At 45.5% G+C, this 15,695-nt stretch overlaps 1 protein-coding gene across 3 annotated transcripts in view; it reads left to right on the top strand.

The window, feature by feature from the left end:
- heatr4 (HEAT repeat containing 4) overlaps window positions 1–15,695 on the top strand; it is a 101,140-nt gene that overhangs the window by 60,241 nt on the left and 25,204 nt on the right. For all 3 annotated transcript variants that reach the window (XM_078233575.1, XM_078233576.1, XM_078233577.1), the window contains one exon: window positions 12,566–12,746. In XM_078233575.1, the coding sequence (XP_078089701.1) occupies window positions 12,566–12,746 (181 nt within the window). The remainder of the gene's footprint in view (window positions 1–12,565; window positions 12,747–15,695) is intronic.

Below are 15,695 nucleotides of genomic sequence, written 5' to 3' on the forward strand. Positions count from 1 at the left end.
CATGCACAGGTTCGAACAAGACTTCTTCACCGCACAGGACCTTCAACCGATGCTATACACGAGATACATCGATGACATTTTCTTCCTTTGGCCTCATGGTGAACAATCACTGAAACAACTATATGATGACATCAACAAGTTCCATCCCACCATCAGACTCACCATGGACTACTCTCCGGAATCGGTTGCATTCTTGGACACACGCATCTCCATTAAGGACGGTCACCTCAGCACCTCACTGTACTGCAAGCCCACGGATAACCTCACGATGCTCCACTTCTCCAGCTTCCACCCTAAACACGTTAAAGAAGCCATCCCCTACGGACAAGCTCTCCGTATACACAGGATCTGCTCGGATGAGGAGGATCGCAACAGACACCTCCAGACGCTGAAAGATACCCTCATAAGAACAGGATATGGCGCTCGACTCATCGATCGACAGTTCCGACGCACCACAGCGAAAAACCGCACCGACCTCCTCAGAAGACAAACACGGGACACGGTGGACAGAGTACTCTTCGTCGTCCAGTACTTCCCTGGGACGGAGAAGCTATGGCATCTCCTCCGGAGTCTTCAACATGTCATTGATGAAGACGAACATCTCGCCAAGGCCATCCCCACACCCTACTTCTTGCCTTCAAACAATCGCACAACCTCAAACAGACCATTGTCCGCAGCAAACTACCCAGCCTTCAGGAGTACAGTGACCACGACACCACACAACCCTGCCACAGCAACCTCTGCAAGACGTGCCGGATCATCGACACAGATGCCATCATCTCACGTGGGAACACCATCCACCAGGTACACGGTACATACTCTTGCAACTCGGCCAACATTGTCTACCTGATACGCTGCAGGAAAGGATGTCCCGAGGCATGGTACATTGGGGAAACCATGCAGACGCTACGACAACGGATGAATGAACACCGCTCGACTATCACCAGGCAAGACTGTTCTCTTCCTGTTGGGGAGCACTTCAGCGGTCACGGGCATTCGGCCTCTGATCTTCGCGTAAGCGTTCGCCAAGGCGCCTTCACAACACACGACAGCGCAGAGTCGCTGAGCAGAAACTGATAGCCAAGTTCCGCACACATGAGGAAGGCCTAAACCGGGATCTTGGGTTCATGTCACACTTATCTGTATCCCCACAGCTTGTCTGGACTTGCAGAATCTCACTGGCTGTCCTGTTTGGAGACAATACACATCTCCTTAACCTGTGCTTAATGCTCCCTCCATTCACATTGTTTGTACCTTTAAGACTTGATTATCTGTAAAGACTGCATTCCAATCATTATTCTGTAAATTGAGTTTGTGTCTCTGTATGCCCTGTTTGTGAGCATTTCTCCACTCCACCTGACGAAGGGGCAGCGCTCCGAAAGCTAGTGGCATTTGCTACCAAATAAACCTGTTGGACTTTAACCTGGTGTTGTTAAACTTCTTACTGGATGAGGATAGCCAGACTGAAAGATTCATGGGATTCAGAGCTAACTCTGGATTCCTGAGAGTGCAGGGAGCAATGAACTGCACTCACGTGGCTACACAGGTTCCCTGGTAGGAGGTTCATCAACCGTAATGGCTTCCATTCCATCAACATGCAATTGGTGTGTGACTATCAAAAGCACACCCTGGGAGTTGCCATGACTCCTACATCTTCAATCACTCCCAGGTGCCTGGGATCTTCGAGTAAGTCTGCAGGAATGATTGCAATGGGATTAGCTCACGTCTCTGTTGTGTCATCCTCGGACTCCAGCCAAGGAAAGGTCCAATGCTGCTCACACCACCAAATGCTCCTTCATTGAGCAGATCATAGGAGTGCTGAAGATGCAGTTCAGATGCCTGGACTGCTCAGGTGGCTTTCTGAAATTTAGACTGGAGAGGATTTTCCACATGATTGCGGTTTCCTGTGCCCTTCAGAATCTGGCTATGCAGGAGGTGCCCTGCCAGAGGATGAACTGGAGCAAGAGGAGCTTTCCTCAGAAGATGAAGATGAGGAGGTGCAGGAAGCCCTGAGGGATGTTAAGGGACAATACAAGCGCCATGATGTCGTAGAGATGTGGGAAGCATGCCTGTATACCCTCATAGCTGCAAAGTTCCAAGGTTAATAAAACTGTAAATCCAATCATCAGGAGACATTGCTAGCCCTCCAAACATTTTGTGACTTCTGAAGGAATAGCTGAACCATCGCTCAGGGTCTGCATTCACACTTGAGTATTAAGTGCTCACAACTCACTAGGGTCAGATCTTAGCTGATTCATCAGTGTCCTGGTAATGTGCTCACTCTGTCAACTTAAAATCCAGCAAGGAATAACATGTGAGTTGAGGCTGGATGCTTCCCACACCATGTAAGGATGCAAACACTGCCATGAAGGAAGTACAGACCAGTGTAGGACTCTCATTCTAAAGTGTATGTCTTGGTTTGGGACATTATCAATTAGGAAACTTAGATGCACAGAGAGTCACATATCTGATGAACCCTCATTAGCCATTGCTATCCCTTGAGGATTAATGATTGAGAACTCACCCATCATAGATTCCGAATAAAGAATGACACACATCTCCCTGACAACACACATGGGTACGGTACCAAGTGGCACTGACGTTGGCATCACATGAATGTTAATCTTAAAAGGGACACTATGATTGTGCGAAAGGTTGAACCTCGGAATAAGAGGATTGTAGAGATCCAAACTAAAATGCTTTCAGCTGACCAGTGCATTCATATACTGATAGAATGGTTTGGAAAAAGTGAAATTTATTCACAGTGGTAGAGCTCCCATGACCCTGAGGTGACACCAAAACTTTTAAACTTTCCTAATGCTACCACTATGTCTTACAGCAGCCCTGACATCGGCAGCAGAGACAGAGGCAACCTGCTGACTGCTACATCATGATGTCTGTGATGTATTTGGTGGACATCCTCAGGTGGCCCAACTGCCAGAGGGGCCCAGCCTCATAAGGGTCTCCTGCCAAAGGGCAGAAGCACCCTCGGTGGTTTGCGCTGCTGAAGTTGGTGCGGGCACAGGCAGAGTGGCTGCACACACTTGGTGTGATGCTCATCCTTCGTGGGTGCCAAAGGGCCCCAGCATGACTCCTAGAGGAGCCAGGGCACCTAGAAGGAGGTCAAAGTACCTGGTCCCCATGTGACCTACATCCTGATGGTGCTTACCAGAGTATGTGGCCATAGAGTGCATGGCTCAGCGTAAATCCAGCAGGACCTGCTGGACCAAGGTTTCCATGGTGGCCCTGAGGTGCTCACATGTCAGAGCCACAACATCACACAGAACACAGACAGACTCCTCCATCATGTGCTCTGGTCCGCTGAGTGACTGTTGAAGCTCTGTCCAATGTTCCGCTGTCTACCTTTGCAACTCCTCCAGTGAGCTGACAACCATTTCCAGAGGCTCATCATCTGATTGGGACTGCGCGGGGGCTGGTCTGCAGCAGCCCTCTGAGTGCTGGAGACCTGGCCTGTCCGTGCCTTCGACTGCTGCGGGGAGATATCTGTGAGTCTCCAGAAAATGACCCGAAGTCCAATCTTGTGACATGTGTCTCTGCACTGGTGGAAGGTGCGGGTGAGTGCTGTGAGGTTCTTCCTGAGCCCCCTCTTCCTCGGACGTGCTCTGGGGGCCCGGAGAGTTGCTGGGCTGGCTAGCTGGCCACGGTTTATTGATACCTGCAAAAGAGAAAAGGACAGGTTAGGGCAGTGGTTCCCAAAGGGTGCGGCGCGCCACACTGATGCGGCGAGAGAGGATGGCAAGTGTGGCGGGAAGATTCAAGGACAATCAAAGAAACATTTAAACATGGATAGATATTTTTCCCAAAGTGAGAGCAAGAGTATCAAGTGATGCTGAGGACGTTCCGAGTCCACGTTGTGATCCAGAATCGCCGTTCGAACAGTGCTGAAGAAGAGTCGTTTAATTCTACACCAGTAGGAGGCCCAAGCAAACCTCCAAAAAAGAAAGTTTGTCGACAATATATGGATAGCTATCTGAGTCTCGGTTTCACATGGACTGGAGATGAAAACCTACCTCGGCCTATGTGTTTGATCCGGTGAGAAGCTTTCCAATTCCAATATGATCCCAAGGAAGATGAAAAGACATCTGTTGTCAAAACATGGAAATCTGGCAAACAAGGATGTTCAGTATTTTGAAAGGCTTTCGGAACAGCAGAAATGCCGACGATCATATTTCGAAAAATGAATGACAGTCTCAGATAAGATGCAGATTGTATCTTACCAAGTGACTGAATTGATTGCTCAACAGACAAAACCACATGCAATAGCTGAAAAATTGATTCAGCCTGCCTGCAGCTTGATTGTGAAAACTTTGTTTGGTGATGATGCTGAGTGAGAAGTTATGGAAATTCCTTTGTCTGATAATACAATTTGCAGAAGAATAGTTGATATGTCAGCTAATATTGAGAAGGGTGTTTCCGAAAGTATGAAGAATTCTAAATTTGCCATTCAAGTTGATGAATCGACCGACATTAGTGGAAAAGCACAGTTGCTTGCCTATATCAGATTCATTCACAATGACGAAATAATCACACAGTTTCTATTTTGCAAGGAACTTGAAAAACATACCAGAGGACAAGATATTTTCCAAACCTTGTCTGAGTATTTGGAAAAAGTTGAGATTTCATGGGATTCTTGTATTGGAATTTGTACGGATGGAGCGCCATGTATGATAGGGAATGTGAGAGGCTTGGCAGCACTCATCAAACAGAAAAATCCAGATGTAATATCAACGCACTGTTTTTTACACAGAGGCATTAATCACCAAGACCCTTGCAGCTGATTTGAAGTTGGTTCTAGGTCAGACTGTGCGCATTGTGAACTTCATCAAAGCAAAACCACTAAAGGCGCGGTTATTTGCTCAACTCTGCAAAGACATGGAATCAAAACATCAATGCCTAATTCTGCACTCGGAGGTTCGCTGGATGTCCTGCGGAAAAGTTTTAAATCAGGTGTTGGAAATGAAGAACGAACTAAGAGAATTTTTGGAACAAGCAGGGAACCCATTGTACCACCAACTGGATGACAATGACATAGAACATAGAACAGTACAGCACAGTACAGGCCCTTCGGCCCTCGATGTTGTGCCGAGCTTTGTCCGAAACCAAGATCAAGCTATTCCACTCCCTATCATTCTGGTGTGCTCCATGTGCCTATCCAATAACCGCTTGAAAGCTCCTAAAGTGTCCGACTCCACTATCACAGCAGGCAGTCCACTCCACACCCTAACCACTCTCTGAGTAAAGAACCTACCTCGGACATCCCTCCTATATCTCCCACCATGAACCTTATAGTAATGCCCCCTAGTAACAGCTACATCCACCCGAGGAAATAGTCTCTGAATGTCCACTCTATCTATCCCCCTCATCATCTTATAAACCTCTATTAAGTCACCTCTCATCCTCCTCTGCTCTAAAGAGAGAAGCCCTAGCTCCCTCAACCTTTCCTCATAAGACCTACCCTCCAAATCAGGCAGCATCCTGGTAAATCTCCTCTGCACTCTCTCCAATGCTTCCACATCCTTCTTATAGTGAGGTGACCAGAACTGCACACAATATTCCAAATGTTGTCTCACCAAGGTCCTGTACAGTTGCAGCATAACCCCACGGCTCTTAAACTCAAACCCTCTGTTAATAAACGCTAACACACTATAGGCCCTCTTCACGGCTCTATCCACTTGAGTGGAAACCTTCAAAGATCTGTAGATATGAACCCCAGGATCTCTCTGTTCCTCCACATTCCTCAGAACTCTGCCGTTGACCCTGTAATCCGCATTCAAATTTGTCCTACCAAAATGAATCACCTCGCACTTATCAGGGTTAAACTCCATCTGCCATTTTTCGGCCCAGCTCTGCATCCTATCAATGACTCTTTGCAGCCTACAACAGCCCTCCACCTCATCCACTACTCCACCAATCTTGATGTCATCAGCAAATTTACTGACCCACCCTTCAGCCCCCTCCTCCAAGTCATTGATAAAAATCACAAATAGCAGAGGACCCAGCACTGATCCCTGTGGTACACCGCTGGTAACTGGTCTCCAGTCTGAAAACTTTCCATCCACACCCTCTGTCTTTTATGAGATCGCCAGTTACTTATCCAATCGGCCAAATTTCCCTCTATCCCACACCTCCTTACTTTCTTCATGAGCCGACCATGGGGAACCTTATCAAACGCCTTACTAAAATCCATGTATACGACATCAACTGCTCTACCTTCATCAACACACTTAGTTACCTTCTCAAAGAATTCAATCAAATTTGTGAGGCAAGACTTACCCTTCACGAATCCGTGTTGACTATCCCGGATTAAGCTGCATCTTTCCAAATGGTCATAAATCCTATCCCTCAGGACCTTTTCCATTAACTTACCGACCACCGAAGTGAGACTAACCGGCCTATAATTACCAGGGTCATTCTTATTTCCTTTCTTGAACAGAGGAACAACATTCGCCACTCTCCAGTCCTCTGGCACTATCCCCGTGATGTGGAGATGCCGGCGTTGGACTGGGGTAAACACAGTAAGAAGTCTAACAACACCAGGTTAAAGTCCAACAGGTTTATTTGGTAGCAAATGCCACTAGCTTTCGGAGCGCAGCTCCTTCGTCAGGTGGAGTGGGAGATCTGCTCACAAACAGGGCATACAGAGACACAAACTCAATTTACAGAATAATGATTGGAATGTGAGTCTTTACAACTAATCAAGTCTTAAAGCTAGTGGCATTTGCTACCAAATAAACCTGTTGGACTTTAACCTGGTGTTGTTAGACTTCTTACTACCCCCGTGGACAGTGAGGACCCAAAGATCAAAACCAAAGGCTCTGCAATCACATCCCTTGCCTCCCAAAGAATCATAGGATATATCTCATCTGGCCCAGGGGACTTATCGACCCTCAGGTTTTTCAAAATTGCAAATACATCTTCCCTCAGAATTGGTGTGCAAAGCTGGCATATTTGGCCGATATCTTTTCCCAGTTGAATGTGCTCAATGCCAGTATGCAAGGCCACGATGACAACATCCTCATGACTACAGACAAACTGACTGCATTCCAAAAAAAGCTTCAGCTCTGGCTCGGAAGAGTGATGCAACATAACCTCGAAATGTTCCCACTGGTAAAAAGTTTTAAAACGAGCAATGAATTGTCCGGCCTCATACAGGAACATCTTGCAACACTGGTAGAAAAGATTGATCATTACTTCCCATCGTTGTCTATAGAAAAATTCGACTGGGTCTGAGACCCCTTTGCAAATTCCAGCTGTTCAGGTCTGACATTGGATGAGGAGGAGGAACTGGCCTGCATTTCGAGTGATCGCACCTTGAAAATGAAACACGGGAGTGTGCCACTGGACTCTTTTTGGATATACAACCAGAAACAGTATCCACGCATCTCTTCAAGAGCATTAGCTATTCTTCTACAGTTCTCCACGACATATTGTTGTGAACAGGGATTTTCAGCTCTGACAAATATCAAAGACCAGAAAAGAGAAAGGCTTCTTTGTGTTGATGAGGAGATGAGAGTTTGTTTGTCTCAAATTAGACCTAATATAAATGAGATTACCCGACAAAAACAAGCCCACACCTCTCATTGAGTTTGTATATTTACTTAAGGTTACATATGTAAGTCTATAAGTATATTTTGGGAATGAATCATGTTTTTATGTAGCTGCATTGTTTCATACTTTCTGGATGTCCCATGATATTATAAAGTAGTTGTGTTCTATGTTATGAATCAAGCACTGCTAGTTGTTGTTTTTGTTTGTTTTTGAATGTAATTCTTATCAATAAAAAATTCGGTGTGGCACGAGCAAATTTTTATTCCGAAAGTGCGGCCCAGTGAAAAAAGTTTGGGAACTACTGGTTTAGTGGATGAACTGAAGCTAATTCAGAGTATATTGCACTCACTTTGAATTGCAGGATTGGGAGAAGTGATAGAGCTGAGATTTGTACTAGGTTGTTGTGAGAGGCCAAACTCTGTGTCATCAAAGGAGCAAACCCAGCCCTCGCTGGTGAGCTCCTCGAACTGGTGAGATTGATGATCTCTGCTGTCCCTCCCTTGGTCTGGGATTGTTCTCGCTTGTTGTGTACAAGTTTGGCTTGTTTGAAGACAAAGAAAGATGTGATGAGAGGATGCACAGCAGAGGTTGGGTGAAATGCATGTCTCCGTATGTGGTGAATCCTCCCCAGAAGGGACAGAGATTAGAGTTCAAGCAAAAGGACAGATGGGATGGTGGTAATGTGAAAGTCTCGTGGAGAGAGTGAGTGTTGATATGTGTCACCCGCTAATGGATTTGTGTGATCTGTGAAGAGTGTATCTGTTTGAGTACCAGGATGCCATGCTGTGAGTCTGATAATGGAGGGAGGACTAGCCCTGGTGGACCGAATGAGATAATTGATTCCTGGGGTAGAGGACATGCACACTCCCTGAATTAATGGCACTGAAAACCGATCCTGCCACCTTCTTTAGGCTGCCAGTCTTTTCTTTCTGGGTTCCGGACATGTTGGAGAGTCTGTTGAAGACAGGTGGGCTGGAGAGAGTGATATGAGTGTCCTGGTCTGGTATTTAAATATCACGCCACGATCTTCAAACCTATCAGTTGAGCGCGGGCAGCTGAATCAGCTGCCAGCCTGCCAGGAGAGCCGGAGGGGAACCCACTTGTGCATAATTACTGAGGCTCCAAGCACTGAATTTGGTGCGGGATCCCGCTGTCCCGTTCAGCGGGACAGGCTCAGGAGCAGCCTGCCACTGCACTACATCTCAAAATGGGAGAATTGTGCCCCATATCTAGTTCCTCCCAATGCAATATTGCCCCCAGCTGCCCTGTTTTATAACAGATTGCTGTACAGACATTTTAATTTTCACTGTCTGTTTAGGCTCCTGTTCTTGCCATCAATGTCTTCTCTTCCTTTATTATTTCCTATGCTTTCTTGTCCTGTTTTGCGTACATTCAGGCTGGTAATATTTCTTGTAGATCCACTTAATAGTCTAAAGATGTTGACACCTCCAATCTGGGTTCATGCCTGGGTGGTCTTTTCAGTTGAATACAAAGGTGACCAAGGGGAAAGGGAGTGGAGATTGTGCACTTGGATAAGATGTTCATTCTGCTCCTCTGGAAAGACCAATCCTGAAAAGCAGTGGAAATTTTTTAGAATGGATATGAATTGGTAGCCCAGATGGCAGAGGGATTTTCATCAGCTTTGGAGACTGTTACCACTGGGGTCTCACAGTGCCAATCTTGGGTCCCCTTTCAGTTAATATCTTTATCAACGAATGGAGCTGGGGTTAAAAGCACAAAAAGTAAATTTGTAGGTAATGCAAAGCTATTGGACATGATAGTTTCTTAAAGCTGAACAGGATGAGCTACAGGAGATTTAAATACACTTAGGAGTTGGGCAGAAACAGCATTTCAGTGAGCAAGTTGTCAATCACTGGAAGAGGCTCCCCCTAAGGAGACATTGGAAACAGTATTGATTCATTTGAGCGCAAATTGGATGGATTACTATTGGAAATTTATATTTTGGGATCCAGTTTCTGAATAATTTTTAGGTGGCTTTAAATCAATGGTTCCCAAAACTCTCCGTGAGTGAGGTTTTCTTCATCACATATCCAGGTCAATTGTAAACTAATTGATAGAGATTAATGACAATAATCAAGATTATTAAGATCTTTAAGATTACTGGCAAAAGGAGACTTGAGAAACTTTTTTACAGTGAGTGGTTAAGATCTGGAATGCACTGCCAGCGTTTCATCAAGGCATTTAAGACGGAATTGGATTCTCATCTGGAAAGGATGCATGTGCAGGATTTAAAAGAGAAGGTGGGAGTGGCACTGGATAAATTATTCATTCAGAGAGCTGGTGCAGACACGATGTACCAAATGGCCGCCTCCTCCTGTAGTTTAACAGTTCAATGATTCTTTGACGATCAGAATGGTAGAAGGCAAATGTTGGTCTGTTTTCATCTTGCAATTCCATGTTTGTTATTCTGGTGTGGATTGTTTTTGGTGGACATTAAGTGATTGTCTTTAAACATTTTCTTTGTTTACCATACAAATCCATATAATTGTGTGAGAGAGTGAAACATGGGACAGCCAGTGTGTACAGGGGTAAGTGTGTGAGGGATAAAAGGCAAGACCGTCAGTGTGTGAGGGACAAGATGTGAGATTGTCAGGGTGTAAGGGGAAAACAAGGAACAGTCCATACACAAGGGCTTAAATCCAGAACTTACATAGAAATGTAGCAAATAGGAGCAGGAGTAGGCCATTCAGCCCCTCGAGCCTGCTCTGCTATTCAACAGGATCATGGCTGATCTGCTATTAACACCATATTCCTGCTTCTCCCTGTACCCCTTTATACCTTTAGTGTTTAAGAAATCTATTTCCTTCTTAAATATATTCAGTTACTTGGCCTCCAGCCTTCTGTGGTAGAGAATTCCACAGGTTCACCCCCACTGAGTAAATAAATTTCTCCTCAACTGTGGAGATTGGTTAGTGGTGGCAGATTGGTTAGCACTGCTGCCTCACAGCACCAGGGACCCGGGTTCAATTCTGGACTCTGACTGTGGAGTTTGTATGTTCTCCGTGTCTGTGTGGGTTTCTTCCAGGTGCTCCAGTTTCCTTCCACAGTCCAAGGATGTGCAGGTTAGGTGGATTGGCCATGCTAAATTATCCCTCAGTGTTCCAAAATGTGTAGTTTAAGTTGATTAACCATGGTAAATGTGTGGGGTAAGGGGATAGGTCAGGGGCGAGATCCTGTGTAAGATGCCCTATCAGAGAGTCGGTGCAGACTCAATAGGCCGAACTGCCTTCTTCTGCACTGTAGGATTTCTATAATTCTAACTCAGTCCTAAATGGCGTACCCCACATCCTGAGACTGTGACCCCAGCGGATTCCCCGGTGGCAGAGCGTGCGAACAACGGGAACCCCCATTGACAGTGGTGGGACCAGAAGATCCCATCCCTGGCCAATGGTGGGCTGCCTCCGTCACCGCAGAATACACAATTGGGGGAGGAGGTGGAAATCCTGTCTGCTGTTTCCATGGACACCACCTTGTAGCCATATTGTACCTGTTTACATCTTTTTGAACTGTTGTTCTTCTATCTTATTGCACATCTATCATTGTTTCCCTCTCTTGTGCCTCTCCACTCAGGTTCCCACCCCCAGCTACTCTAGTTTAAACGCTCCCCCACAGTACCAGCAAATATCAGTGCGCGGATATTAGTCCTAGTCCTGCTGGAATGCAACCAGTCCAGCTTATATGAGTCCCATCTTCCCCAGAATCAGTCCCAATGCCTCAGGAATCTAAATCCCTCCCCCCTGCACCATCTCTTCAGCGAAGCATTAATCTGGTCTATTCTCCTATTCCCGATCCCAGCAGCACGTGGCACTGGAGTAATCCTGAGAAGTTCTGCTTTTTAATTTATTTCCTAGCACTTCATATTCTGCTTGCAGGACCTCATCCCTCTTTTTACCTATGTCATTGATACCGATATGGACCATGACGTCTGGCTGTTCACCCTCACCTTTAAGATTGTCCTGCAACTGCTCAATGACATCCTTGTCATTGGAGGCAACATACCACCCTGGTGTCACATCTACAGTCATAGAAACCTCTACCTATTTCTCCTCACGATAGAATCACCTATCACTAAAGCCATCTCCTCCAGCAGTATCCAAAATGGAAAATCTGTTATAGAGGGAGATGGACCCAGGGGACTCCTACACTACCTGCCCTTTACTGTGTCTGGAGGTCACCCATTCCCTTTCTGCCTGTGCACTCTTTACCTGCCCTGTGACCACTTCACTGTACATGTGATACACAAAGATCTCAGCTTTGCAAATGCTCCTCAGTGATTCCAGCCATTGTTCAGATCCGAAATGCAAATTTTGGGTACCTGCACCTGGAAAAACTCCCATCACAAATGGTTGAGGGGTAAAATGCAGGAATGTCAGTGTGTGAGGATTTAAAACCCAGGGATGATAGTGCATGCGGGGTAAAAACGTGGATCTATCAGTGTATGGGGGGTAAACACAGGACACTCGGTGTAGGAGGGGTAAACATGCAGGAATGCCAATGTGTGGGGAGTAAAACATGGCAATGTCAGTGCATAAGGGATAAAACTTGGGTTGGTCCATGCGTGAGGGGTAAAGCGCAGGACCGTCAGTGCATGAGGGGTAAACACAGGATTGTCAGTATGTGAAGGGTAAACACAGGATTGTCAGTATGTGAAGGGTAAACACAGGATTGTCAGTATGTGAAGGGTAAAATGCAGGACTATCATTGTGCGAGGGGTAAAACGCAGGACTATCATTGTGCGAGGGGTAAAACGCAGGACTGTCAGTGCATGAAGGGTAAAACATGGGTCTGTCAGTGCATGAGGGGCAAACGTGGGACTGTCAGTATGTGAGGGGTAAAACACAGGACTATCATTGTGCAACGGGTAAAACGCAGGACTGATAGTGCGTGCGCGGTAAAACGTGGGACTATCAATGCATGAGGAGTAGAACAGAGGGACATTGTAACGTGTGTTACAGTGTAACGCCTTGTATTACAGATTGAGGTTGGAAACAGGGGATTGCAGGAGCCGAATCGAGGCCTTGTCATGCATTGGTCAGCTCGGTCTGATGACTGGAAATCTGATGCCCAGCTTCCTAAGGTGTTTCAGAGACGATTTCATTGGTGTGCGAAGAGAGGCGTGTTTGACAGCTGGTTTGCTGAGGATAAAAGATGAGAAGGTATGAATAATATTACATTACTTTCAAGTGCTTCCCTCGGAAAGCCGGAGATCTGGAGCAGGATTTGCAGTTGCTTTTTCCGCTGCCCACCCAAAGGCATGCAACAACAGAAAGCAGATTTGACCAAATATGTGGTTAAACTGGACTTGTGCGCCAATAGCCTAAATACCCAAACAAGATACTTGTATTTTGTTAACAATTTGAACAGGTCATGGATTTGCTTCCCTACATTACTTCGTGTTGTTTGCATTTTTGGTCTTTACCTGTCATTGTTTTCCATTCTTAGTGGCTGTGTCAGCTGCCACAATTTAGTGCAGGCTCTGGCAACTAGGTTCTCAAATTTTCTCTGAACACTATCACCAACTTATATATGTAAAAAGATGGCGATGCCACCCTCAGTGTACCCGAACAGGCGCCGGAGTGTGGCGACTAGGGGATTTTCACAGTAACTTCATTATAGTGTTCATGTAAGCCTACTTGTGACTAATAAATAAACTTTATAAACAGGAATAGCTTATAATGGGATGTCTATTGTGTCTTTCCATTCAATGGCCTTCTGAGATAAACAAGTGGAGAAATGAAGTGCCTCCCGCAACAGATCGCTGTGGACCGGTCGTGTGATGTGCTCCATGAGGTCTCCTGGCAACAATCACACTGTGGGCCACCCCTCATCTTCTATGGAATAATTGGTTGCATCATCCACAAACTGCCTTGCCTGGATTGGGGTGGAGGTGGCAGGTCTGGAAGTAACATTCCAGCATGCCCAGGTCACTTTTCAACATCCCACTGTAATGTTGATGCCTGCATTAATAATGTCATGTCATCAGCATTGATGAACCTCTGGGTATATCCACTGTATAAATATTGAAAAAGGCTGGTTCCCTGTGGCAGATCATTATTGAGTGTCTGCATTTGGCTACTTTCTTGTCAGTGAGATAACTGTGGAACGTAAAGTTGCTCATGAGAATGTTGATAACCCTCAGAGGTTTATGACATTGAATCATGTTGAAAACTTCAGTAGCAGGCATTCATGCTAAATAGCATTGTGTATCGATGACACATTTATGAAAGCATCCCTGGTCTTCAGCCTCCTTGTAGATTGTAGACGAAAAGATGATGGGATCCTGGGTTGGCTTGCCCGGATTTGGGATGGCAATGACTTTGGAATAGTGGTAGACTTCCAGTATCATCGCAGTGTTAAGGATATTGTAGGCCAGAGGCGGACTTACATTTTTGGGGGCCCTGTGCTCTCCTGCTGTGTTTGGGCCCCTCCAAGATGTCACGCCCCATCCCCCTTGTGACATGATGTTCCACCCCAGGTGATGTAAAGACCAGTGATGTCAAGCCCACCCAAATAATGTCACGCCCAGCCCCCAAACGACATCATTGCTCTCCTAACCACACCCTCCCTCAGCTCACACAATGGAAGCCATAGAAATACAGAAAAATATACAGATCACAGTTTCATTGCTTTTTAACTTATGAAAACAAGCCTATAATTGATTAATTTAAATCCACAATGCAAGCCATTTTGGAATCCATTCCAGTTCCCCCACAAGGCAGAGTGAACCACAAAACTGATTATAACAACCTCCCTGTGCACCCACTCAACCCAAAAGTACACAAATAACAAATCATTGTTTAACTGCTTTAGTGCTTTTTAACTTCTGAAAACAAGTCTATAATTGATGAATTGAAATCCAAGCCTACCTGTGGTCAGCATGATGAGAAAGATGGTCAATATTGTGATCTATGTGTCTTGAGGTGAGCAAACTTGGCTGATGAGCATTGAGATGGAGAAATCTGCCAATGATGTGACTGCAGCATAGCACAGGCCAGTGCAGGACAGAATGAGCCAGAAAAAGTCCAGTGCAGGAGCAGACACTCCAATCAAATGGAGCCCAGTGAGTCCAAGTCCGTACCACTGGCTTTGCTGGCAAGTGTGTGGCAGGATTCTGTCCTTTGTCCAAAAGAGACTTTCTGAAGGCCAATATTGAGACTGATGGGGGATGGCAGTTCTCAATGGTTCTAACTGTCTGCATATGACAGCCATGACATCAGACCAGCAGTTAATGGTCCCATTTGGAAAATAGAATTTAAACAAGAGACTATGGAAGAGGGATATGTGGAGACCATTCTGAAAATATTTTTAACAATAACTGTCACAAATACTTCAGGTGAATGTTTTGGCTCTGTACTGAAAAGAATAAAAAATAATCTGCCAAGTAAGAGGAGTCAAGAATATTTGGCAAGTTCAGCAATACTGACAACTGAAAATGCATCCTTACAGGTGCAGAAGAAAAGCATCTAAATAGCCATGGATTGCAAACAACTGGTGAAACAAGAGAAGCAATGCCTGAATATGAAGTGCCAAAGGGCAGTGCAGATACCATTTGGAGATGCCTCCAAAAAAATTCAAAGCTAGTAACTATCACTGAAAACAAATGTAGAGTGAAAAGGTTGCTTAAGCCCTCTCTGCCAGAAACCTTCTCCACCCAAAAGATGTGCACAGTGCTGACAGCCACAATACTTCTGGGGAGGCTATTGAGATCAATGACAACCAAACAGGAATCTTCAAGAATCAAGGTCCAAATGGAGAAATACGGTTTGCTAAACTTGCCCACAACAGAGGCAGACTTGCAATGAAACACATCGTGCTGAGGCAGAAATGAAATTCAGATGCATGGGGAAAGGGGCAATCTTTCAGAAGAAGTGAGGTTAATGGCATTAAACTGCCAGTAATCTCTGACTCTTCTGGAACCCGCACATCACATAGTATTTCCTGAAGCCATGCAGGGTACTTCTGGCGGCCTCCACTTTCTGAAGTTGGGCAAAATGTTGATGAGAAAAGCTTTTTTTTTACAGTTTTCCAGGAGGAGGTGGGCAGCCAGTCTTCAATAGTTCAAAATAATATAAAGTTCTGATAGAGCAAATGGAGAGAAACTATTT

The sequence above is a fragment of the Mustelus asterias genome, chromosome 18 (genome assembly GCF_964213995.1).
Source record: "Mustelus asterias chromosome 18, sMusAst1.hap1.1, whole genome shotgun sequence".
NCBI classification, from domain to species: Eukaryota; Metazoa; Chordata; class Chondrichthyes; order Carcharhiniformes; family Triakidae; genus Mustelus; species Mustelus asterias.